This window comes from Cebus imitator, unplaced genomic scaffold, assembly GCF_001604975.1.
Source record: "Cebus imitator isolate Cc_AM_T3 unplaced genomic scaffold, Cebus_imitator-1.0 Scaffold82, whole genome shotgun sequence".
Classification (NCBI taxonomy): domain Eukaryota; kingdom Metazoa; phylum Chordata; class Mammalia; order Primates; family Cebidae; genus Cebus; species Cebus imitator.
Genome location: NW_016107397.1, coordinates 2300385 through 2324717, shown reverse-complemented (window position 1 = coordinate 2324717; position 24333 = coordinate 2300385). Strand labels below are relative to the sequence as shown.

Below are 24333 nucleotides of genomic sequence, written 5' to 3'. Positions count from 1 at the left end.
GTGAGATTCATTGCTGTAAAGTTGGGGTCAGACTGTGAACGTGCTTTATAAAAGTTCATGGCTACTTTCACACATCCACCCCCTACGCATTTTCCAGATCTGAGCTCACGTGCCCCTTCCCCAAAGGAGACTTCTCTGCGGTCTGAGGTCAGGTCTGCCTCTTTTTTTCTTTTTCCTTCTGTTTTTTGGAAGCAGGATCTTACTCCGTCACCAGGCTGGAGTGCAGCAGCGCAGTCACAACTCACTGCAGCCTTGACCCCCCAGGCTCAAGCAGTCCGCCCACCTCAGCCTCCCAAGTAGCTGGGGTTACAGGCACATGCCACCACACCTGGCTAATTTTTAAAATGTTTTTGTAGAGATGGGATCTTGCTGTGTTGCCCAGGCTGGTCTCAACCTCCCAGGCTCAAGTGATCCTCCCTTAGCCTCCCAAGTAGCTGGGACTACAGACACATGCCGCTATACCCAGCTATTTTTTTTTTTTTTAATTTTTAGTAGAGACTGGGCGTTGCTCTCTTGCTCAGGCTGGTGTCGAGCTCCAGAGCTCAAGCAGTCCTCCCACCTCAGCCTCCCACGGTACTGGGGTGACAGGCGCGTGCCCCTGTCCCCGGCCAGGTCTGCCTCTTAAACTCCCTTTGTACCACGTGCCCCTTCTGCAGCACTGGCCACAAGTAAGTGTCATCCATGTAAGTGGAGATTTGACTCGTATCTCACCCACCACGCAACAGAAACCCAGGAAGCCCCGCAACCTGTGGGCTCTGTTCGTGATTGAAGGAGCCCTGGAAACAGGGCCAGAAGGCCCCAAATAGCTCCTCAACAAACAGTTTTCGAATAAATGGAAGTCATGTGCATCATTCCAGGTCTTTGCTGTTCTTCGAAAAATAATCATACTGACTCCAGGCTACAGTGAGCTATGATCATGCCACTGCATTCCAGCCTGGATGACAGAGCAAGACCTCGTTTCCTTAAAATGTTTATACCCACTACCCAATATGCAATTGTATTGCTTTCGTAAAATTCTCTAATAAATACTCCCCTGGTGTCGGAATCCACATGGTTTTTTCTAGTTCATCTCGGTTCTAAACACATGTGGAACATTCTTGGGCATAAATCTCTGCCTCCATCTCTGATTATTCTTACAGATAGACTCTTAAAAGTACTAAGAGGAAGGATTCATCTGCATTCTGATTTTAAATGTCCCATTTGTCTAAACGTTAGCAGGGCCTATGATCCGGAGTAAATGACACAGTGGCAAAAGTCAGAGTCACAGGTCCTGGTTGGCTTTAGAGAGTCCTGGGGTGAAATGGTGCCTTTGGGGTCCATCCCGGTCTAGCAGAGGAGTCCCCTTGCCAGCAGTGTCCATAAATAGTTTGGGCCAGGCCCGGTGGCTCACACCTGTAATCCCAGCACTTTGGGAGGCTGAGGCGGGTAGATCACCTGACATCAAGAGTTCGAGACCACCCTGGCCAACATGCTGAAAACCCTGTCTCTACTAAAAATACAAAAATTAGGCAGGCATGGTGGCTCACACCTGTAATCCCAGCTATTCAGGAGGCTGAAGCAAGAGAATCGCTTAAAGTCGGGAGGAGGAGGTTGCAGTGAGCCAAGATCACACCATTGCACTCCAGCCTGGGCGACAAAGTGAGACTCCATCTCAAGGAAGAAAAAAAAAAAAGAGTTAGCTTAGTGATGAGTCTGGGAAGGGCATCTCTTCGCTCATTCATTTCATCTGCAAGTATTCCCTGAGCGTCTGCCCTGAACCTAGCACCATCCGTGGCCCCAGGAATAGAATGGAGGAAGACCGTTCTGTTCTCAAGTGTCTCCTCAGGATGACCTCTCCTCAAGTGTCTCCTAGAAATTGAGACCTCACTAGAACACAAGCTCCCTCAGGGCAGGGACTGTGACTCTCTCAATCACTTCTTGCAGTAATCACTGAAATGGTTTTTGAATAAACTATAATACGTGGGCCGGGCATGGTGGCTCATGTCTGTAATCCCAGCACTTTGGTAGGCCAAGATGGATGGATCACTTGAGATCAGGAGTTTGAGACCAGCCTGGCCCAAATAGAGAAACCCCATCACTACTAAAAGATAAAAAAAAAAAATTAGCCAGATATGGTAACATGCACCTGTAATCCCAGCTACTCAGGAGGCTGAGGCAGAAGAATCGCTTGAGCCTGGAAGGCGGAGGTTGCAGTGAGCCAAGATCACGCCACTGCACTTCAGCCTGGGCAACAAAGCAAGACTCCATCTCAAACAAATAAAAAATAAAAATAAATATAATATGTATAACATGTGGTTCCTCTCTTTGACAAATTCTAAATCTGTTGATATATAGATAGATCAGTAAATCACAGCTGTGTTTTCAAAGTTCTGAAATGTAACTAGAGATTTGTTTATTTTTGAGATGAAGTCTTGCTCTGTCACCGAGGCTGGAGTGCAGTGGCATGATCATAGCTCACTGCAGCCTCAACCTCCTGGGCTCAAGCGATCCTCCCTCTGCCTGCTCCCGAGTAGCTGGGACTGTAGGCGCTTGCCACCAGGCCCGGGTAATTTTTTAGAAATTTTATGTAGAGCAGGAGTCTCCCTATGTTGCCCAGACTGGTCTTGAACTCCTGGCTTCAAGCAGTCCTCCTGTCTGGGCCTCCCAACATGTTGGGTTTACAGGTGTGAGCCACCGTGTCCAGTCAGAGGTTTAGACATGAACAGTTATTCAGAAAGGGACTTGGAAGAATATTTTAAAATCAGACCTAGAGGCAAGTCAGACTTATTTAAGAGAATTAACCAATGGAACCTCCGTTTGGCTTCTCCCCTTTCCCACCACTGATCCCTGGCAATGAGGAGAAATCCCTGTGCCAGGTGTGCCACACGTGGCTTTGGAGACCGGGCAGGGCAGGTGCCAACCCAGGCTACTGGAGCTGGCACTTGCATGCCCCTCTCAGTGGGGTATCTGATCCCCAGTTGCCAGTGAGGGTCTGGGTGTCCTGTCTGAGCTGCCCCAAGGCCACACGCGGGATCTCACAGTGGGCAATTGGCCTTGCCCTTGACAGTGAGCAGTTCTCAGCTCTGAGACCAGAAGAAGGCTTAGTGCAACCATTTCTCAAAATTTTCAGTCTCTTAAAATTGGGGGCTCCGGAGAGCTTGTGTGTGTGTGCGCACATGTGTGTTGTATCTGTCAGTACTGATTGCGTTAGACGTGAAAGCTGAGGAGTCTGCAAAGCACAGGAACACACAGACACAGGTACCACTGGTGTCAGAGTAAAGCTGTCATCACACATCACAGCCATCTAGAAAACTCCACTCTACGCTTGCGGGAGAAGGCAGGTAACAAGAGGAGTTTTAACCTTGTGGACCCTTGAAAGGATCTGGGGAGCCAGGAGCCCCCAGACCCCACTTGCAGGATCACCGGCTTAGCAGCATTGGCCTCCAGGCTCCGCCATGATCCTGAGCCATGGCCCCGTGCTGCCAGATTGCAGTCTCTGTGGAGTTAGAATCCGCCCTTCTTCCAAGTCCTTTGCATCATCCTCAGCCTTTATCCTCCTCGGTCCACATTCAGGCATTTCCACTGAGATAAACACCCAAACCCTGCCTGCTTCGCATCATCAAACAAGGCTTTTTTTTTTTTTTTTTCTTCTTTTGAGACATAGTCTCATTCCGTTGCAGATGCTGGAGTGGAGTGCAGTGGCGCGATCTCGGCTCACTGCAGTCTCCGCCTCCTGGGTTCAAGAGATTCTCCTGCCTCAGCTTCCTGCGTGGCTGGGATTACAGATGCCAGCTAACACTCCTGGCTGGTTTTTTGTTTTTGTTTTTGTTTTTTGTATTTTTAATAGAGACAGAGTTTCACTATGTTGGCCAAGCTGGTCTTGAACTCCAGACCTCATGCGATCCGCCTGCCTCAGCCTCCCAAAGTGCTAGGATTACAGGTGTGAGCCACCGCGCCCGGCCTCATCATCAGACAGGTCTTGAACATTCCCTGTTGCTCGGGAGCTCTGTGGCTTCAGGCTACCCCTCGCTGCTTACCAGCAGGCACCCTGTGTTCAAACCCTGCACCCTCATCTCGGCTCGCTACCCCTCCAGTCCCCCAAAGCCAGCCCTTCCCATCGTGGAGTTGAACCACGCACCACGCAAAAACCACAGCATCAGTGTTGGAGACTTTCTGCCAGGACCCGGAACGTGTCTTAAATGGCGCAAAGACGTTTAAATGGGAAGAAATTACAGCAGGAGTGAGTTTATCCCTTTCAAGATAATCTTATTTAATAACCAAAAAACTCACAAAGATGTGCGTTTTATCCAACTACAAAAGCAGCGTGGCGGGTTATGTATTGTGGTAATTATATGTTTGGGGTTTCATTCCTCCTTTAAACCAGATTTCTATTATTTCAGAAAATCAGCCATTCTAGAAAAAGACTATTCATTTATTTCATTGCTGCGTGGCCCCTACACTGTAAAAATAGGTCAAGAACAGTAATCTAAATTGACTGCTGATAAATAATTAAAGCTAATGGAATTTTTGTCAAACCTGTGAACTGAAATCTTTGAGAAATTGCCAGGACATACTTACTGTCTGCTGTTGTATAGAAAGATATTTTTTATTTAATATTTCAGTTTAAATGCCATTTAAAATTGCCCTTTTCTATCACAAGGACTGGAAGGAGTATGTGTTCATCTATAAAAGTAACCAGAGGAACGATGCCGCATTGCTGGCCATACGTTCATCTTCAGATGAGATGGGAAGTGACAGTTTCGGTGTCCTGGAACTAAAGAAACTTCATTTTTCACTGAACTGGATTTTAAGTTGAGGTCTACAATCCGTATATCACATAATATATATTGTCTTGTTTTTAAAGACTCCGTATGTGGTCTGAGCTGTTGTATACATGGATAAGGGAGACTTCCAGCTATCTTAAACGACATCCAGGAAAATAAATACGAAGAACATTTTTTCTTTTGCCAATAATTACTATTCTCCCATTGGTGCTACCAGGACCTTATAAAAAGACACTGAGGCCAGGCACAGTGGCTCACGCCTGTGATTCCCACATTTTGGGAGGCTGAGGCAGGTGGAACTCTCAAGGCAGGTGGAGTTGGAGACCAGCTTGGCCAACGTGGTGAAACCCCGCCTCTACTAAAAATACAAAAATTAGCCAGGCGTGGTGGCAGGTGCCTGTGATCCCAGCTACTTGGGAAGCTGAGGCAGGAGAATCGCTTGAACCTGGGAGGCGGAGGCTGTAGAAAGATGAGATCGCACCACTACGCTCCAGCCTGGGCAACAAGTGAAACTCCGTCTGAAAAAAAAAAAGAAAAAGAAAATGTGAGCTCAGACTAGGGTAGAGGCGAGAGCAGAGCATTGCCCCAGGTGGGTGGGGCAGGTCTGGAACAGAAGGTGACAACTGAACAGGCCGAGCCACAGGGCCAGGTCTCTAAGGATCCCTGCCTCTAGCCCCGTTGGCAACAATCTTGCAAGAGTCAGAATCAAGTCTTTCGGAAGTGACCCAGTTCAGACCCCCACTACGCCCACCCTGCTCCAGTGCTCTTGGAAAGACTACGCTGTCATCAAAGCAGAAAGTCTCCCACCCCTGAGCTGTCCCTGTAGAGGATGGGATACCACCAAGAGATGTGGCACCTCTTCAACACAGTCGGGGTTATTTCCCAGAAAAGCGTCCAAGTTACTGTAGAGTGAAAAAAAATCCAAAAAAATCTGGATTACCAGATTGTTTTTTTCATGGCTGGTCACTCAGGCTGGAGCATAGTGGCACGTTCATAGGTCTGTGCAGTCTCAGACTCCTAAGTTCAAGCCGCCCTCCCACCGCAGCTGCCAAAGTAAATAGGACTACAAGCCTGCACAGGCTTGTGCAGGCTGATCTCAGACTCCTAGGCTTAAGTGGTCCACCCACCTCAGCCTCCCAGAGTGCGGGGATTATGGCTGAGATCATGCTTCACTAATTTTTGTATTTTTTTTAAAGAGACGTGGTTTCACCATGTTGCCCAGGCTGGTCTCAAATGTGTGGGCTCAAGCAAGCCTCCTGCTTTGGCCTCCCAAAGTGCTGGGATTACAGGCGTGAGTTACCAGACTTTTTTTGGAGTTTCACTTTTGTTCCCCAGGCTGGAGTGCAATCTCGGCGCACCGTAGCCTCCACCTCCCAGGTTCAAGCAGTTCTCCTGCCTCAGCCTCCCAAGTAGCTAGGATTATAGGCATGTGCCACCATGCAAATTATGTATTTTGTATTTTTTTAGTAGAGATGGGATTTCTGCATGTTGGTCGGGCTGGTCTCGAACTCCTGACCTCAGGTGCTCCACCCGCCTCAGCCTCCCAAAGTGCTGGGATTCCAGGCGTGAGCCACCACGTCTGGCCCAAATATTTTAAAAATAGAGATGACTTGCTAACTTTGGAGATGTGTTTGTAATTCACAGCCTCCTTCTGTGTATGCATGTGTCTGTGCTGATTGCAGCGAGCTGCTTGTTGCAAATATAAACAGTGTCCCCGGAGCCTCGCTCCTGCACACAGAGGTGGACCTCCTCAAGGCAGCTCAGCGTGTTGCCAGCTCTGGGTCCCTGGCACAAGACTCTGGGATGTGGGGAGCAGAAGAGAGCTCACAGGGATTGGGAAGGCCCTAAGAGGGAGCAGAGCCTTCCAGAGAGGGCCCCGGGAGTGTGTGTGACAAGATTTGCACTCGTACATTACAGGTGCAGTTGAACACTGCATGACCGTTTTGTCTGTCTCTATTTTGCTTTTACGTCAGAATGGTTTCCTTCAGCAATTGTCATTACCTAGAAAATTCCTTAATGGCATTTTGGTGTTCGGTTCTCTGACCTAAAAACTGAGTTGTGAGTCAGCAGTTTCGAGAATAATGGAAATCCAGCCACAGTAGCTCACGCCTGTAATCCCAGCACTCTGGGAGGCCGTGGTGGGTGGATCACTTGAGCCTAAGAGTTTGCGATCAGCCTGGGCCACATGGTGAAACCCCGGCTCTACAAAACATGCAAAAATTAGCCGGACATGGTGGCGCATGCCTGTAGTCCCGGGTATTCTGGAGGCCGATGGGAGAATTGCTCCTGCCCGGGAGAACAAGGCTGTAGTAGTGAGCTCTGATTGCGCCACTGCACTCCAGCCTGGATGGAAGAGTGAGACACTGTCTCAAAAAAAAAAACAAAAAGGAGAGGCTAATGGAAATCCTTTCACATAGAAACATCTCTGTGTAAACATGATTTACTTGCAGTGTACTCAGAGAAGAGACAGTTGACATATGAGCTATTTTGGCTTTCGCCCACAGACATCTGATAGGAATTATCTCAAGGACATCACTCTCTGTGTATTAAGATGTGTGTTGCTTTTTGCTCAATAGGTGGGATGGGATGGAAGCAAGGTGGAAACATCACTGACAAACCTGTAACTGAATTAAGTGTGTAACTCTAAGTAATTATGTTTTAAAATTATCAGGTCGGGTGGCCCAAGCCTGTAATCCCTGCACTTTGGGAGGCTGAGGTGGGCAAATTACTTGAGGTCAGGAGTTCGAGACCACCCTGGCCAACATGGTGAAGCCCTGTCTCTACTAAAAATACAAAAATTAGCACGGCAGTGTGGCTCGCACCTGTAATCCCAGCTGCTTGGGAGGCTGAGGCAGGAGAATTGCTTGAAACTGGGAGGTGGACATTGGAGTGAGCTGAGATCACATCACTGCACTCCAGCCTAGGCGACAGAGTGAGACTCCGTGTCAAAAAAAAAAAAAAGTTTTTAAACGTGTTCACCGCCTCGTTATCATTCATTCCACTGTGGTTTTGACTAACCTGAGCCCCACTTTCCAGTTTATGACCACAAAGAAGGATTGCATGGGTGTGCCTGAGGACCAGTAAGTGGCAGAGTCTGCATTTTCTGATGCTGTCCAGACAGCAGCTGTCCTAGAAAGGTAGTCAATCATGTCATGTCCTTGCTCACGGACAATGGAGAATCCTGTGGGTCAGAATTGAGCATCTTTTTTGAGACAGAGTCTCTGTTGCCCAAGCTGGAGTATGATGGCTCGATCTTGGCCCACTGCGGCCTCAACCCCCTACTCCCACCCCGGGTCCAGGGGATTCTCCCGCCTCAGCCTCCGGAGCAGCTGGGACTACAGGCGCTGTATTGCCCAGGCTGGTCTCGAACTCCTCGGCTCAAGCAATCCTCCCACCTTAGCCTCCCCATGTGCTGGGATTATAGGAGTGAGCCACCGCGCCTGGCCGGAATGGAACATCTTTGTATCCGTGTTCTTAGTTTAGCACAAAACTGAATAATATTTGCAGGCAGCAAAATTGGATCAGGAATTTCTCAAACTGCCAAAGATGAAATTAGAATGAGTGATTTTTGGCTGGCGGCTTGAAGTACATATATATCAGTTGGTGTATGATACGTGTGAATATATAGTGGTTTTTCCCTCTTCAACTGTCTTTAAATATGTGTGTGTGCGTGAGTATGTGTACAAACACACATTCAGCTTTAATATCAAAAAGGTTATTTTAGTAGGTCTGTCAGGAGAGTGAATATGCTCAAAAGGGGAAAAACTACATGGATGGGGTGAGAGGAGTGTGCTGTATTTAAGGACATTATGAAAGGCATAGCCCTTCCGCTTCTGCCTTTCTGGAATGCTGTAATAGAATATAGAAATGATTATATCATCTCCTGTACTTCTCAGAGCTGGTGATTGTGTGAGGCTGGCCCTGTGCCAGGTTGGCAGGGTTGCGGCCAACCCGGGGAGGCAGGACTGGTAAGGTGCACTGCCGTTCAGGGCTTAGCATGGCCCCTGCACCCCAGCCCCCTGCCCTCCTTCATCAAGCTCTGCCCGCTTCCATTTCTCTGCTGTGATCTCACACCTCAGCCCCACCAGCTTTCTCATTCCATAACCTCATCTGCCTTGTCTCTTTCCCCTCTGAATCTGGACCCTTGTTAAGCCTTTTTTATTTTTATTTTTATATATTTATTTATTTATTTTTGAGCCAGAGTCATACTCTGTCACCCAGGCTAGAGGGCAGTGGTGCAGTCTCAGCCCACTGCAACCTCTGCCTCTGGGGTTTAAGTAATCCACCTCAGCCTCCTGAGTAAGGCTGGGACTACAGGCATGCACCACCACACCCAGCTAACTTTTGCATTTTTAGAAAAGACAGAGCTTTGCCATGCTGGCCAGGCTGGTCTCGAACTCCTGACCTCAGGTGATCCACTTGCCTCGGCCTCCCAAAGTGCTGGGATTACAGGTGTGAGCCGCCAAGCCCGTCCATATCTGTCCTTTCATTCATTCCCTTGGCATCCATTCCATGTCTTTTCGAGTCCCCACTGTGTGCCAGGCCCCGTGGTGGTTTTCCCTGGGCCCTGCTGGGGTCACGCAGTAACCTTTCTTCCATCAGTCTTTACCCCATCCACCCTCTTTTCCCTCGTTTACCTTTGTGTGCTGTTTTGCCCTCTACATTTCTGAAAAGCGCAATGGGTGAAATGCGGTGGTGTGTTAACTTCCTGTTGCTGCTGTCTCAACCCGCCATATGCCAAGTGGCTTCAAACAACAGAAATTTATTGTCTGACAGTGCTGGAGTTCAGGAGTCCAAAATGGGATTTCCCAGGCTGGAATCAATGTGTCAGACAGAGTTGTGTTCCTATTCGAAGCTCCGGGTTTCCTGGCAGTTTCCAGCTTCTCGGGCTGCCTGCGTTCCTGTAGCATTCCGACCTCTGAGCCTCCTGCCTCTCTCTTACAAGGACCACTGGGATTACACCAGACCCACCTGGATAATCCCAGGTCATCCCCTGACTCATGATCCCTGACATAATCCCATCTGCAAAAGCCCCTTTTGCCATTGCAATCTAACGTATTCACGGGTGCCAGCTATTACGATGTGGTTACCTCTGGAGGACTATTACTGGTGCTGACCACAGATAGCCTTATTTATATGAAAGAGATTGGTGGCCGGGCATGGTGGCTCACGCCTGTAATCCAAAACACTTTGAGAGGCCAAGGCGGCCATTTTGCTTGAGCCTGGGAGTTTGAGACCAGCCTGGGCAACATGGTGAAACCCAGTTTCTACATAAAATATACAAACTAGCTGGGTATGGTGGTGCATGCCTCTAGTCCCAGCTACCTTGGGGGTTGAGGCGAAGGATACCTTGAACCTGGGAGGTGGAGGTTACAGTGAGCCGCGGTCGTGCCACTGCACTCCAGTCCGGATGACAGAGAGAGACCCTGTCTCAGGGAAAAAAAAAAAAGAAAGAAAAAGAAAAAAAAAGAGAAGGAGATTAGCAAAGAATCTGATTTTTTTTTTTTTTTTTCATTGAACTTGGTGTAAAAATACAGAAAATCAGCTAGTGGAAGAAGAAACAGGATTGATTTCTCTGAAGAAATAATAGTAGCATGTTTAGAAATGCATCCTTTAGAGCAGTATACAGTTAAAAGGGAAATTCTAATGCTCCTTTACCAAATGTTTCTACAGGCTCACAATACAAAATAATGTGGGCTGATGATATTCCTCAAAAAACTTGTGGTACAGTGGCCAGGCACGGCAGCTCACACCTATAATCCCAGCACTTTGGGAGGTCAAGACAGGTGGATCACTTGAGTCCAGGAGTTCAAGACCAGCCTGGGCAACATAGCAAAACCCTTGTCTCCACAAAAAAAAAAATAAGAAAATTAGCAAGGCATGATGGTGTGTGCCTGTAGTTTCAGCTACTCGGGAGGCTGAGGCAGGAGGATTGCTTGGATCCAGGAGGTTGAGGCTGCAGTGAGCTCTGATCACACCACTGCACTCCAACCTGGGTGACAGAGCAAGATCCTGTCTCAAAAAAACAAAAACTTGTGGTACAGTCTGTCCTGTAGGTCCCTGTGCGATGATGGAAAAGTTCTGTATCTGCATGGTTTGAAGCAGGAGCCATCAGCTCCAAGTGGCTTCCAAATCCTTGAAATGTGGCGAGGGTAACTGGGAAACTGAATTTTCCAAATTTATTTAATTTTAATTAATCTATATTTAAATATAAACCATATATGGCTATATGTGTTGGTAGAGAATAAGACTTCCTTACCTGGGGTCTTGAGATAGGTCTTACTTAGGAAGGCTCTGATAAAATAATTTGCAGTTTTATTTCTGAGGGCAAGGCCAATAGCTGTCCTCAGATTCTCAGAAGGCCTCAGGAACCAAAATGCGTGCTGGGCACAATGGCTTACAACTGCAATCCCCACACTTTAGGAGGCGGAGGTGGGCAGATCACCTGAGGTCAGGAGTTCAAGACCAGCCTTGCCAACATGGTAAAACCCTGTCTCTACTAAAAATACAAAAATTAGCTGGGTGTGGTGGTAGGGACCTGTAGTCCCAGCTACTCGGGAGGCTGAGGCAGGAGAATCACTTGAACCTAGGAGGCGGAGGTTGCAGTGAGCCAAGATCACACCACTGCACTCCAGCCTGGGCCACAGAGCAAGACTCCATCTAAAAAAAAAAAAAAAAAAAAGTTTCAATGCCTAAACTTTCAGTAAATAACATATTATCTTAGACAAGTCTTTTCAAAGTATTTGAAGCACTTTCTTGTTACTTCACTTTAAATAAAATGCTCTGAAAGAGATCATATACACACACCTATTGGATGTCCTGGTGTTTCAAAATGAGCACTGGTGGCTTGGGATAAAATTTACTGTGACTCTGTCAGACGTGGATTCAAAACAGGCTGTATCTTCCACTAACAGTGCATTGAAATGGCAGCTGCAGCGGAGCGTGGTGGCTCATGCCTGTAATCCCAGCACTTTGGGAGGCCAAGGCAGGCAGACCACCTGAGATCAGGAATTTGATACCAGCCTAGTCAACATGGGGAAACCTTGTATCTACAAAAATACAAAAATTAGCCGGGTGTGGTGGTGGGCGCCTGTAATCCCAGCTGCTTGGGAGGCTGAGGTGAGAGAATCTCTGGAACCTAGGAGGCAGAGGTTGCAGTGAGCTGAGATCACACCACTGCACTCCAGCCTGGGTGACAGAGTGAGACTCCGTCTCAAAAAAAAAAAAAAAAAAACAAAGCAGCTAAAATGCAGCGCAGTGGCCCAGGTCAATTTCAGATAGGAACAGCAGTCAAACCCCCATTGTAGTCTATTTTATTCTAAGCAAATTATCTCATTTAGACTAACAGCAGAAGCTTTAGTCTGTAGCACATCGAAAATGAGGTGTATGTGACCAGGACTTAGTAGAAATAAAATATCGTCGTAGGCCGGGTGGGGTGGCTCACGCCTGTAATCCCAGCACTTTGGGATGCTAAGATGGGCGGATCTCTTAAGCCTAGGAGTTTGACCCTAGCCTGAGCAACATGATGAAACCCATCTCTACAAAAAAAAAAAAAAAATACAAAAATTAGCCAAGCGTGTGTCATACCCCTGCAGTCTCAGCTACTTAGGAGCCTGAGATGGAAGGATGGCTCTAGTCCGGGAGGCAGAGGTTGCAGTGAGTCAGGATTGTGCCACTGTCCTCCAGCCTGGTCGACAGAATGCGACTCCTTCTCAAACAACGACGACAATAAAAATGGACCACCTCGTTGTACTCTTAAATAAGTTTAAATCCTGGAGCGCTAGTTGGTGTTATTTGTGTTTTAGGAGTGCAGGAATGGGCAAGGTCCCAGGCTTGCTTTAGAGAATGATAGATAATCAGCACTGACTGCCACGCTGTTTTTTAGGAGGCCTTAACCGATGTTTCCCTTTTTTCTCCTCCTCGAATGGCTGCTTCCTGACCTCCTGCTCCAGGATTTGCGCAAGCAGGTAGCGCCGCTGCTGAAGAGCTTCCAAGGAGAGGTAAGCTTTTCTGTTCATTTTCTATCCTGAGTCACTCTGCACGGCTAACCGGTCTGTCTGTACTTACGTCGAAGAAACACTCTGGACAGAAGGGACTGCCCAGATAGATGGTGCCTTCCCAGCTGCTCCGACCCAGTGCCGTGCAGATTTTGCGCTCTGTGATGTGGTTTTCCATTGGGTCCTTGGTGAAAGCCCTCCTGGAAAAGGAACCTGTTCTCAGAATATACAGAGGTGTGGTGGATTCCAAGCAGAAGTGCCCTGTGTGGTTGCAACGGGCAGGTTGTTTGCGCCATGGCCTTTAGGAGCCCATGCGTCCCCTCTGGGAAGTCGCCTCATTCCTAGAGCTAAGCTGGTCTGGGGCTACCACTGCCATGAGTGTGTACCATGAGTGCAGCGCTTTGGTGATAGGCTGGCAGCGGCAAAGGGATGCCGCTTGATTGTAGGCTTGAAACAGAGCATCAGGCAGAAGCCACGAGGAGCAGGTCTGGGCTGGTAGAAGGAAGTGGTTTCTAACGGATCCTTCCAGAGAAGGACTGAGCCATCTGGCAGACAGCACGTGGGTGGCAAGTCACCTGGGACATCCACCCTGGCTACTTATTAGTGGGAACAGCAGCTATGGAGGGGACCGGGGCTCCGAGCAGGTGACACGCCTTGCCAGCCCTTTGTGTAAAGATTCAGTGATATTTAGAAAACCAGAAATTATATTATTGTTTCAGATTTATTGAATCTCACCTCTTTAGCTTCTCCCATTGGGAAAACAGAATGGGGAATCATAGCAGGTTGGTGAGAGAATGAAACGAGACATTTCCAAAGCCCCTGAAAGAGCCCGTATGGGTACAGTCTTAGGAATTTCTTTTTTCTTTTTCTTTTTTTTCTTTTTGAGACAGAGTCTTGCCCTGTCACCCAGGCTGGAATGCAGTGGCGTGATCTTGGCTTACCGCGGCCTCCACCTCCCAGGTTCAAGCGAGTCTTCTGTCTCAGCCTCCTGAGTAGGTGGGATTACAGGTGCGCACCGTCACGCCCGACCAAGTTCTGTGTTTTTCGTAGAGACGGGGTTTCACCATATTGGCCAGGCTGTTCTGGAACTCCTGACCTCAGGTAATCCACCTACTTCGGCCTCCCAAAGTGCTGGAATTTCAGGCGGGAGCCACCATGCCCAGCAGGGATTTTATTTTGTTGCAACTATTAAGTCACAGGGAGCACGTGGGGCAAGGGCAGGAGAGATACAGCCGTGAGATGTAGTAGGTTCCGCTTGGGACACAGGTGACATGGGCCTTATGTGGAAGGCTGGGTTCCTGGGTCCAGAGCTCCACAGCAAGCAGTCAGGCTTCCATTTGGGAAATTCTTCAGCTTGAAGCGTGAGCAGGGATTGAGTGATCGAAGGAGGCTGGAGGCAGGGGAGATTGTAGATAGAGAAAGCTGATTTCAGGACATCAAAAGGGACCAGCGTAGAAAGAAGACACAGCAGTTGGTGATGGCTGGAAATTTTAGAGGGTAGAACAGCGCTCGTCTCTTCTTATGATGTTCTTCCTGCCTCATTCAGCCCCCCATGCACGTAGCTTGGTCCAGCCAGCAGGACACCCGCATCCCAGGGCCTTTTTCTCAGAACTGCATCCCCGAGCCCACACTTGATGAGTGAGACTGTTACCTGACACCTAACCACATTTGATCTCACCTGTACCATTACCTGTTCAGCAGCTTTTGAGAGACCCACTGCTCTCCTAGTTCCCCAGCTCAAAGAGTTCAGTGTGCTTTTTCGGTGTTTGCTTGTTTTTCTTTCTTACTGAACAATTTCAAAGCTGTATAAAAATGGAAACATGAGTACAGCGAACACTGTACGCTCTTCACCCAGACCCACGGTCGTTAACATTTCACCCCACGGACCTCCCCACTTCCCTCCCTGCCCGCCACCTTTGCTGAGCGTTTGGAAGTAAGATGCGGACAGCAGGCACTGTGTCCCTCGAACACACATTCGAGGCTCCCAAAGCTAAGGAAACATGAACATTTTCCAACACTACCGCGATAACCACAGATATCACACCTGGGCAAATTCACACTCATTCCAGGCCATCTCATATTTGATCCAAAATCAAATTTTTCCAGTTATCCCCAAGATACCTTTGATAACGGCCCTCCCCACAACTGGGGTCCAATCGGGTTCACACATTACATTTGGAAATCTGTCTATCTATAGATCTATCAGTTCATCACCTGTTTTATATTTTTCCATTAAAAAATTTTTTTTTTGAGACAGAGTCTTGCTCCGTAACTCAGGCTGCAGTGCAACGGTGCTATCAGGGCTCACTGCAGCCTCCACCTTTTGCCTTAGCAATCCCCCCACCTTGAATAGCTGGGACTATAGGTGTGCACCACCACATCAGGCTAATTTCCTTTTACTTTTAGTAGAGACGGTGTTTCAGTATGTTACCCAGGCTTGTCTGGATGTCCCGGGCTTAAGCCATCCTCCCACCTTGGCCTCCCAAAATGCCCTGATTACAGACATGAGCCACTGTACCCAGCCCCTCCACCATCTCCTTTGATGTGGTACATCCTCTCCATCTCCTTCATTTTTATTTTATTTTGTTTTGTTTCCTAGACAGGGTCGCACTCTGTCCCCCAGGCTGGAGTGAAGTGGTGCAATCTCGGCTCACTGCAATCTCCACCTCCCCATTTCAAGCGATTCTCATCCCTCAGCCTCCTAGTAGCTGGGACGACAGGTGCCCACCCCCACGCCCAGCTAATTTTTATATTTTTAGTAGAGACGAGGTTTCACTGTGTTGACCAGGATGGCCTCAACCTTCTGACGTCATATGATCTGCCTGACTCAGCCTCCCAAAGTGCTGGGATTACAGATACGAGCCACTACGCCCGCCCTGATTTTCTTTTTTAAGAATCTTAGCTAATTATCTTATAGATTAGCCCATACTCTCAGTAGGATAACGGGTTAGATTCCTGATATCTTAAATTTGAAATACCCAAGAAACATCTAGGCTAAGCTTCCATTTGCCTATTTTTCTTTTAAAGGCCATTTGAAAACAATAAATAAATAAAATTAACAGGGATTTTGAATACACATAAAAAGGTAATTTTTTAGCACCATTAATTAATATTTATCAAGTCTCTGCTAATTATCATATTTTAAAATATATGATCTATACTTAAGGTATACAATGTGATGCCATGGGATACATAACAGACAGTAAAATGGTTTAGAGGGAAGCCAATTAACATATGCGTCGTCTCCTGTAGTTACTCTTTCTCGTGTATGGCAAGAGCAGCTAAGATGTCATTTAGCAGAAATCCCTCATATTGCAATTACATTTACTATAGTCCTCATGTCACACATTAAATCTCTAGACACTCCCAGCATCATTCCTTCCAAAATGCTACATTTATATTAAATAATTTGTGCTGATTTTTTTTTTTTTTTTTTTGAGATGGGATCTGGCTCTGTCACTCGGTGGAGAGCCTGCCTCCCAGGGTCAAGCAATTCTCCCACCTCAACCTCCCAAGTAGCCAGAACCACAGGCGCATGCCACCACGCCTGGCTAAATTTTTGTATTTTTTGTTAGAGGCAGGGAATTTCACCATGTTGGCCAGGCTGGACTCGAACTCCTGAGCCCCAGTGATCCACATGCCTCGGCCTCCCAAAGGGCTGGGATTACAGGCATGGGCCACTACGCCTGGCCTGGAAGTGGTTTTAAAAATATTTTACTTTCATTATGATGTATTGCTATTAAAAAGGTGATCATGCCTGTAATCCCAGCACTTTGGGAGGACAAGGCAAGAAAATCACTAGAGCCCAGGAAATCGAGACCAGCCTGGTCAATAGAGTGAAACCCTGTCTCAGGCTCACGCCTGTAATCCCAGCACTCTGGGAGGCTGAGGTGAGTGGATCACCTAAGGTCAGGAGTTTGAGACCAGCCTGGCCAACATGGTGAAACCCTGTCTCTACCAAAAATACAAAAATTAGCTGGGCATGGTGACGTGTGCCTGTAATCACAGCTACTCAGGAGGCTTAAGGAAGGAAAATTGCTTGAACCCGGGAGGTGGGGGTTGCAGTAAACCAAGATCATACCACTGCACTCCAGCCTGAGTGACAGAGCGAGACTCCATCTCAAAAAAAAAAAAAAAAAGTAAATAAATTTTGAAATATTATAGTGAAATGATTACTTGTAGTTATTTATAACAAAATCATAAAATGTAACTCACACTGAAATTAGTTATTTATTATCGATTTATTGATCACGATACCTATTTTGGGTGTTTCACAAGCCCAGCAAATTGATGGGTGGTATGAGGGAAGCGTACCCTTAATATTCAGTCAAATTTAAAGCTTATTCTAGTCCAGCCATAATTTAGACAATCCGTTCAGTAAAGTCATACATACATCCTCTAGAAAAATGCCGTCCTCCCACCTGTCTGGCCAATCCTTGCTTCTCTTCCTAAGGAGGGTCGTGGTGCGGAAGGTTGAGGGGTTGAGGGGCTGGCTCAGAGAACTTCTTGGTAGTAGGTGAGCAAGAGTCCTCAGGGAGGAAAATCCTCTTAAAAAAATAACTTGAGTGCTCGTCCAGGCACGGTGGCTCATGCCTGTAATCCCAAAACTTTGGGAGACCAAGTCGGGCAGATCTTGAACTCCTGGCCTCAGATGACATTTGAGGCCTCAGATGACATTGTTGGCTAGGACATTGAGACCATCCTAGCCAACACGGTGAAACCCCGTCTCTGCTAAAAATACAGAAAATCAGCGGGCGTGGTGTCACGCACCTGTAATCCCAGCTACTCAGGAGGCTGAGGCAGGAGAATCGCTTGAACCCCGGAGGCGGAGATTGCAGTGAGCCGAGATCGTGCCACTGCACTCCAGCCTGAGTGACAGAGCAGGACTCTGTCTCAAAAAAAAAAAAAAAAAAAAAAAAAAAAAAAAAAAAAAAAAAAAAAAGAAAGAAAGAAAGAAAGAAGGAAGGAAGGAAAGAACTTGTATGCTCCTATTAGAGAAGAAATGAAAGACTAACAATATATGCACTAAACATTAGCTTTATAAAAGTGCAATAGGCGGCCAGATGCTATGGTTCACACCTGTAATCCCAGCACTTTGGGTGGCCGAGGCGGGTGGCTTACAAAGTCAGGAGTTCAAGACCACCATGACCAACATGGTGAAAACCCGTCTCTACTAAAAATACAAAAAGTTAGCTGGGCCTGATGGTGCATGCCTATAATCCCAGCTACTCAGGAGGCTGAGGCAGGAGAGTCACTTGAACCTGGGAGGCAGAGGTTGCAGTGAGCCGAGATCGTGCCACTGCACTCCAGCCTGGGCAACAAGAGCAAAACTCCATCTCAAAAAAAGAAAAAGAAAAGAAAAGAAAAAGTACAGTAGGCTCATGTGCTGGCCCACACCTGCAGTCCCACCATTGTGGGAGGCCAAGGCAGGAGAGTCATCTGAGGCCAGGAGTTCAAGATCAGCCTGGCCAACATAGCAAGATTCCATCTCTATTAAATAAATATACAACAGAATAAGTTCAAATAGAATGAAGGAAATGATAGATATAATAATAGTAAATATATTAAGAACAGATATGAATGTAAAAGAAAACAAAGAGCCAAGAGAGAAACATTCCAAAAGTTGTTTGTTTGAAAATACCACTGCAGGGCTGGCACAGTGGCTCACACCTGTAATCCCAGCCCTTTGGGATGACAAGGCAGGCAGATCATGAGGTCAAGAGATCAAGACCATCCTGGCCAACGTGGTGAAACCTCATCTCTACTAAAAACACAAAAATTAGCTGGGCATGGTGGCACACACCTGTAATCCCAGCTACTCATGCTAAGGCAGGGGAATTGCTTGAACCTAGGAGGCGGAGGTTTCAGTGAGCCAAGATCGTGCCATTGCGCTCCAGCCTGGCGATAGAGTGAGACTGTGTCTCAGAAAACAAAAAAGAAAAATACCACTGCAATTGACAAACCACTGTACTAATTAAGACAAACAATGTTAGGAATAAAATTGGGGATGATACTGCAGCTGCTGCCAGAGATTAAAAAGATATAAGCAACTTTATGCCAATAAATCCTGAAACCGAAAACGTTTTAGAATTCTGCAGCTACCAAAGCTGATTAAAGAAGAAATAGAAAACTTGAATAGGTTGCAGTGAGCTGAGATCTTGCCACTACACTCTAGCCTAGGCAACAGAGCAAGACTCCATCTCAAAAAAAAAAAAAAAAAAAAAAGTCAGTCTTATTATTGAATAAATATGCAGAAGGATCCGTCAAGCTTGGAAGCTTGATATATCCCAAGAATGCTGTTTGGTTTAAAATTTTCAAAATTTATTAATGTAAATCCATGTCATTAGCAGATTAAAGGAGGAGGAAAAATTCAATAGTTATACCAAAAGATTTTGATAAAATTCAAATCCATTCATAATTTAAAACTACAACAGGCCAGGTATGGTGGATCACTTGTGATCAGGAGTTTGAGACCAGCCTGGCCAATGTGGCGAAACCCTGTCTCTACTAAAAATACAAAAACAAAAAATTAAATTAACTGGGTGTGGTAGGTGCAGGCCTGTAAACCTAGCTACACAGGAGGCTAAAGCAGGAGAGTAACTTGAACCTGGGAGGCGGAGGTTACAGTGAGCCAAGATCGCACCACTGCACCTTAGCCTGGGCAACAGAGCCAGACTTTGTCTCAGAAAACAACAAGTAACAAAAAAAAAAAAAAACCAAAAAACCACTACTGACAAATTAGGAATACAGGGAAACTTTTTTATCCCGGTAAAAGGTATTTATCAGAAACATACATCAATCATCAGATCCAGTGGCGTTAAAAAACAAAATTCCCAGAAAACCAGGAACAAGACAAGAACACTTACTGTTGCTACTTTACATTGTGCTGGAACTCTTAGCTAGCAGAGGAGATAAGAAAAATAAAGTGCAGACAGCTCTTGACTTTCAGTGGCTCAACTTTAAGATGATGCAGAGAAATTCTGCTTTGAGTACCCATACAACCATGCTGTTTTTCATTTTCAGTACAGTATTCAATGAATTCCATGAGCTATTGAATACTTTATTATAAAATAGGCTTTGTCGTTGGGCACGGTGGCTCACACCTATAATCCCAGCACTTTGGGAGGCCACGGTGGGTGGACCACGAGGTAAAGAGATCGAGACCAGCCTGGCCAACATGGTGAAACCCCACCTCTACTAAAAATACAAAAATTAGTCGGGCATGGTGGCACGCGCCTGTAGTCCCAGCTACTCGGGGTGCTGAGGCGGGAAAATCCCTTGAACACTAGAGGCGGAGGTTGTAGTGAGCCGAGATTGCACCACTGCACTCCAGCCTGGTGACAGAGCAAGACTCTGTCTCAACAACAACAAAAAGGCTTGTATTGGATAATTTTCCCCAACTATAGGCTAATATAAGTGTTCTGAATATATTTAAAGTAGGCTAGGCTCAGCTATGATGTTTGCTAGCTTAGTTTATTAAATGCATTTTTGACTACAGTGTTTTCAACCTACAGTGAGTTTACTGGGATGTAACCCTGTTGTAGATCCAGCATAAGTATTGCAACAGAAGAAATCAAACTGTCGAAAAAAAATTTTTTAATTTAAAAAATTAAAAAGCCAGGCACAGTGGCTCAAGCCTGTAATCCCAGCACTTTGGAAGGCCGAGGCGGGTGGATCACGAGGTCAAGAGATCAAGACCATCCTGGTCAACATGGTGAAACCCCATCTCTACTAAAAATACAAAAATTAGCTGGGCATGGTGGTGCGCACCTGCAGTCCCTGCTGCTCGGGAGGTTGAGGCAGGAGAATTGCTTGAACCCAGGAGGTGGAGGTTGTGGTGAGCCGAGATCGAGCCATTGCACTCCAGCCTGGGNCCTGCTGCTCGGGAGGTTGAGGCAGGAGAATTGCTTGAACCCAGGAGGTGGAGGTTGTGGTGAGCCGAGATCGAGCCATTGCACTCCAGCCTGGGTAAGAAGAGCGAAACTCTGTCTCAAAAAAAATCAAACTGTCATTTTTCAAGTGAGTCTCAATTATTTAAATAGATTACTAGATAAAAAATCAATGCACAAAAGTAATTATATAGCTCTCTATCAGCAGCTAACTTAAAATGCAATTTTTAAAAAGGATGCTACTGGAGATAGTGACACTAAAAAAAAGAAAGAGAAAAACAATACCTAGAAATAAATGTACCAATACAATGGAAACCTTTCTGGAGAAAGATGTAACATTTATATTGGAGGATATTAAAGGAGATTTAAATGGAAACAAAGTATACAAGGAGAGAAATTTTCACTGCTATTGAAGCAGTCAGTTTTCTCCAAATTGATCACAGTGTCAGTCTTTGTAGTTCCAGTAAAAATCCAAACAAGATTTTTTTTTTTTTGAGACAGAATCTCGATCTGTCACCCCAGCTGGAGTGCAGTGGCACCATCTCAGCTCACTGCAACCTCTGCCTCCCAGGTTCGAGTGATTCTCCCGCCTTGTCTTCCTGAGTAGCTGGGATTACAGGCTCCAACCACCACGCCCAGCTAATTTTTGTATTTTTAGTAGAGACAGGGTTTTACCATGTTGGCAAGGCTGGTCTCAAACCCTCAGATGATCCTGCAGTGAGCTTTGATGGCACCACTGCATCCTAGCCTAAGGGACAGAGCCAGAGTCTATCTCAAAAGAAAATTAAATAAACACCTTTCCGGCGGTGACGACCTACCCACGAGAACATGCCTCTCGCAAAAGATCTCCTTCATTCCTCTCCGGAAGAGGAGAAGAGGAAACACAAGAAATGCCTGGTGCAGAGCCCCAGTTCCTGCTTCATGGATGTGAAATGCCCAGGATGCTATAAAATCACCACGGTCTTCAGCCATGCACAAACGGTAGTTCTGTGTGTTGGCTGCTCCACTGTCCTCTGCCAGCCTACAGGAGGAAAAGTGAGGCTTACAGAAGGATGTTCTTTCAGGAGGAAGCAGCCCTAAAAGCACTCTGAATCAAGATGAGTGGGAAACCATCTCAATAAACACATTTTGGATTTAAAAAAAAAAAGAAAGAAAAGAAAATTAAATAAATAAATAAATAAATAAATAAACTTGTTGGCCCTAGAAAACCAGTTCAGAAATTTTGAAAATAGTTAACATGTGAAAACAACCCAAGTGGCCATCAACAGGAGAAAGAATTATGATAACACTTTGTTGCAGCAAAGGATGAATCATAGAAAAGCATATGGATTTATTTACTGAAAGTTACGAGCTCTTATACCCAGGGCCTCTCCTTCACGAGTACTAAGTAAGTGTTGATTGGTTGAGTAGATGGAAGCATCAACCTCATCTTAACAGATGAAAGCACTGAGCCCGAGAGAGGACCCCAGGTCACACAGGTCATAATGGCAGGACTGGGCCTCGGTCCTGGGGCCATCTGGCTTCCCAGAAGTGTTCTCTAACATTGGTGCGCTCTGATACTGCTTCAGGGGATGAAGCCATGCCTTCAGCCCCTCCCTGATCTCAGCCAACCTCCCCAGTCTTTGATTGACACTTTGAGAGGCCGAGGCAGATGGATCACTTGAGCCTAGGAGCTCCAGACTAGCATGGGCAACATAGTGAAACCCCATCTCTACAAAATAATGCAAAACTTAGCCAAGCGTGGTATCACACACCTGTAGTCCCAGCTACTTCGGAGGCTGAGGTGGGAGGTTCATTTGAGCCCAGGAGGTTGAGGCTACAGTGAGCTATGATCACACTATGGCACTCCAGCCTGGGCAACAGAGCGAGACCCCATCTCTTTTAAAAACAAACAGGCAAACAAACAATTGATGTTCATCTTGCAAAAGTGCTCTGCAAACCCTGCCTGAAGCCCCCTTCCCTTCTAACCAGCCCCTCCTAGATAAATTCTGGAGCTTGGTGCATTGTCTCCTGTGTACATCTATCACTGCGTCCATGCGCTTTGCAACAACTACGATCTGCATCATTGGAAGGAGTGGGGCCCAGGTTTACTGTGAATTTCATCACAGTATCACCCACCGACATGACCTGAGGGAGGGACCAAGGAATGATCTGAAACATCCCTTTGCGCTGGATGTCTCCTTTGCGTGCAGTACACTGGCCGCGTTCAGAGCCACGTGCAGGACATGCTCTTGGATCCTAGGTTTCACTGTCTGGTCTTCATTCAACACAACCTTTTCAGGAGCCTCCTGCTTCCAGCTATGGACCAAACAGTAGCTAAAGATGTCGCATTGAATACAGTCCGCTAGGACCCTGCTATTATAATGAAAGGAAACTGATCATAAACACAAAAGGCAATGTTAGACGGTGCCAGGCACTGCGAGAGAGACACACTAGGTGTCTGGGTAGAGCAGGAGGAGGTAGCAGTGGCTCCTTCAGTCAGTCATCCAGGGAGGCCTCTCCTGGGAGGATGACGGGACATCAGAGGGAAGAAGCAAGGAGAACCAGTTGTACTCAGAGCTGGGAAAGAATGTCAGGAAGATGCGGGGAGCAAGTGTCAGAGCTCTGCAGGGGTGAGCTTGCCTGGCGCAGGGAGCAATACCAAGGAAGTTAGTAGGGCCTGGGTCTTGGCCAGGGCCTTGTAGGCAGAAGCCTTAGGCATCTTTGTAGGAGACCCTTTGGTCTCCCTTTTGGACTAGACCCTTTCAAAAGGGTACAGTAGGAAGTAAATTCCCCATGGGCACCAGCAGTACGATTTGACAGATTCTAATTACATAATAGGGGAAATAGAGAAAGTTGAGTGAATTAGAACAACAGGCTATGAATGAGTTAAAAGTGACTATGAGTCGGCTGCCCATCTTGCAGCCCATATCTGTTGAGCTGTAACATATTTAAGTGTTCAGATCTAAAGGCCATTGCTAAATAAAGCCAGGGTGTCCATGTGGTTCGCTCCAAAGGACATTTCACAGGAAGCTGGTCCAAGCGCTGCTGCCCACCACTTCTGTGACCTTGGGTGAGTCTTGGGGCCTCCTTCTGGCCAACTTTGCTCATCTGTAAAATGAGCGGGTGAACCAGATCCTCCTCCAAGACCTCCATAGCTCTGAAACCCCATCAGACTCACCGGAGCAGCAGTGATAGCTGCTGACTATCACCAGCAGAACAGAAGAGGATGTTTTTCAGCAATGTGGATCTGTTCAAAAATAGGATGAGCTGGCTGAGTGAGGTGGCTCACACCTGTAATCCCAGCACTTTGGGAGGCAAAGGTGGGGGGGATCATGAGGTCAGGAGTTCAAGACCAGCCTGGCCAACATAGTGAAACCCTGTCTCATCTAAAAATACAAAAGAAATTAGCCAGGCATGATGGCAGGTGCCTGTAGTCCCAGCTACTTGGGAGGCTGAGGCAGGAAAATCACTTTTACCCAGGAGGTGAAGGTTGCAGTGAGCCAGGGTCACACCACTGCACTCCAGCCTGGACAACACAGCGAGACTCTGTCTCCAAAAACAAAAAATAGGATGAGCTGCTGTCTAAGGTAGTGAGTTTCCCATTCCTGGGAGTATTCAAGCAAGGGCCGGATGACCACCTGCCAGGGAGACTGGGAGATCATCATCTCTCTCTTATCCATTCTTCTCTTTTTTTTTTTTTTT

General features: G+C 46.7%; 2 protein-coding genes across 2 annotated transcripts in view; both read left to right on the top strand.

The window, feature by feature from the left end:
• Window positions 1-24333, top strand: part of CUX1 (cut like homeobox 1) — a 437632-nt gene that overhangs the window by 198751 nt on the left and 214548 nt on the right. The window contains exon 3 of the mRNA XM_037740392.1: window positions 12716-12763. Within this exon, the coding sequence (XP_037596320.1) occupies window positions 12716-12763 (48 nt within the window). The remainder of the gene's footprint in view (window positions 1-12715; window positions 12764-24333) is intronic.
• LOC108307946 (40S ribosomal protein S27-like) lies at window positions 21334-21840 on the top strand. Its single transcript, XM_017533516.2, has one exon. It carries the CDS (start codon window positions 21478-21480, stop codon window positions 21727-21729), a length of 252 nt encoding a protein of 83 aa, XP_017389005.1. The 5' UTR covers window positions 21334-21477; the 3' UTR covers window positions 21730-21840.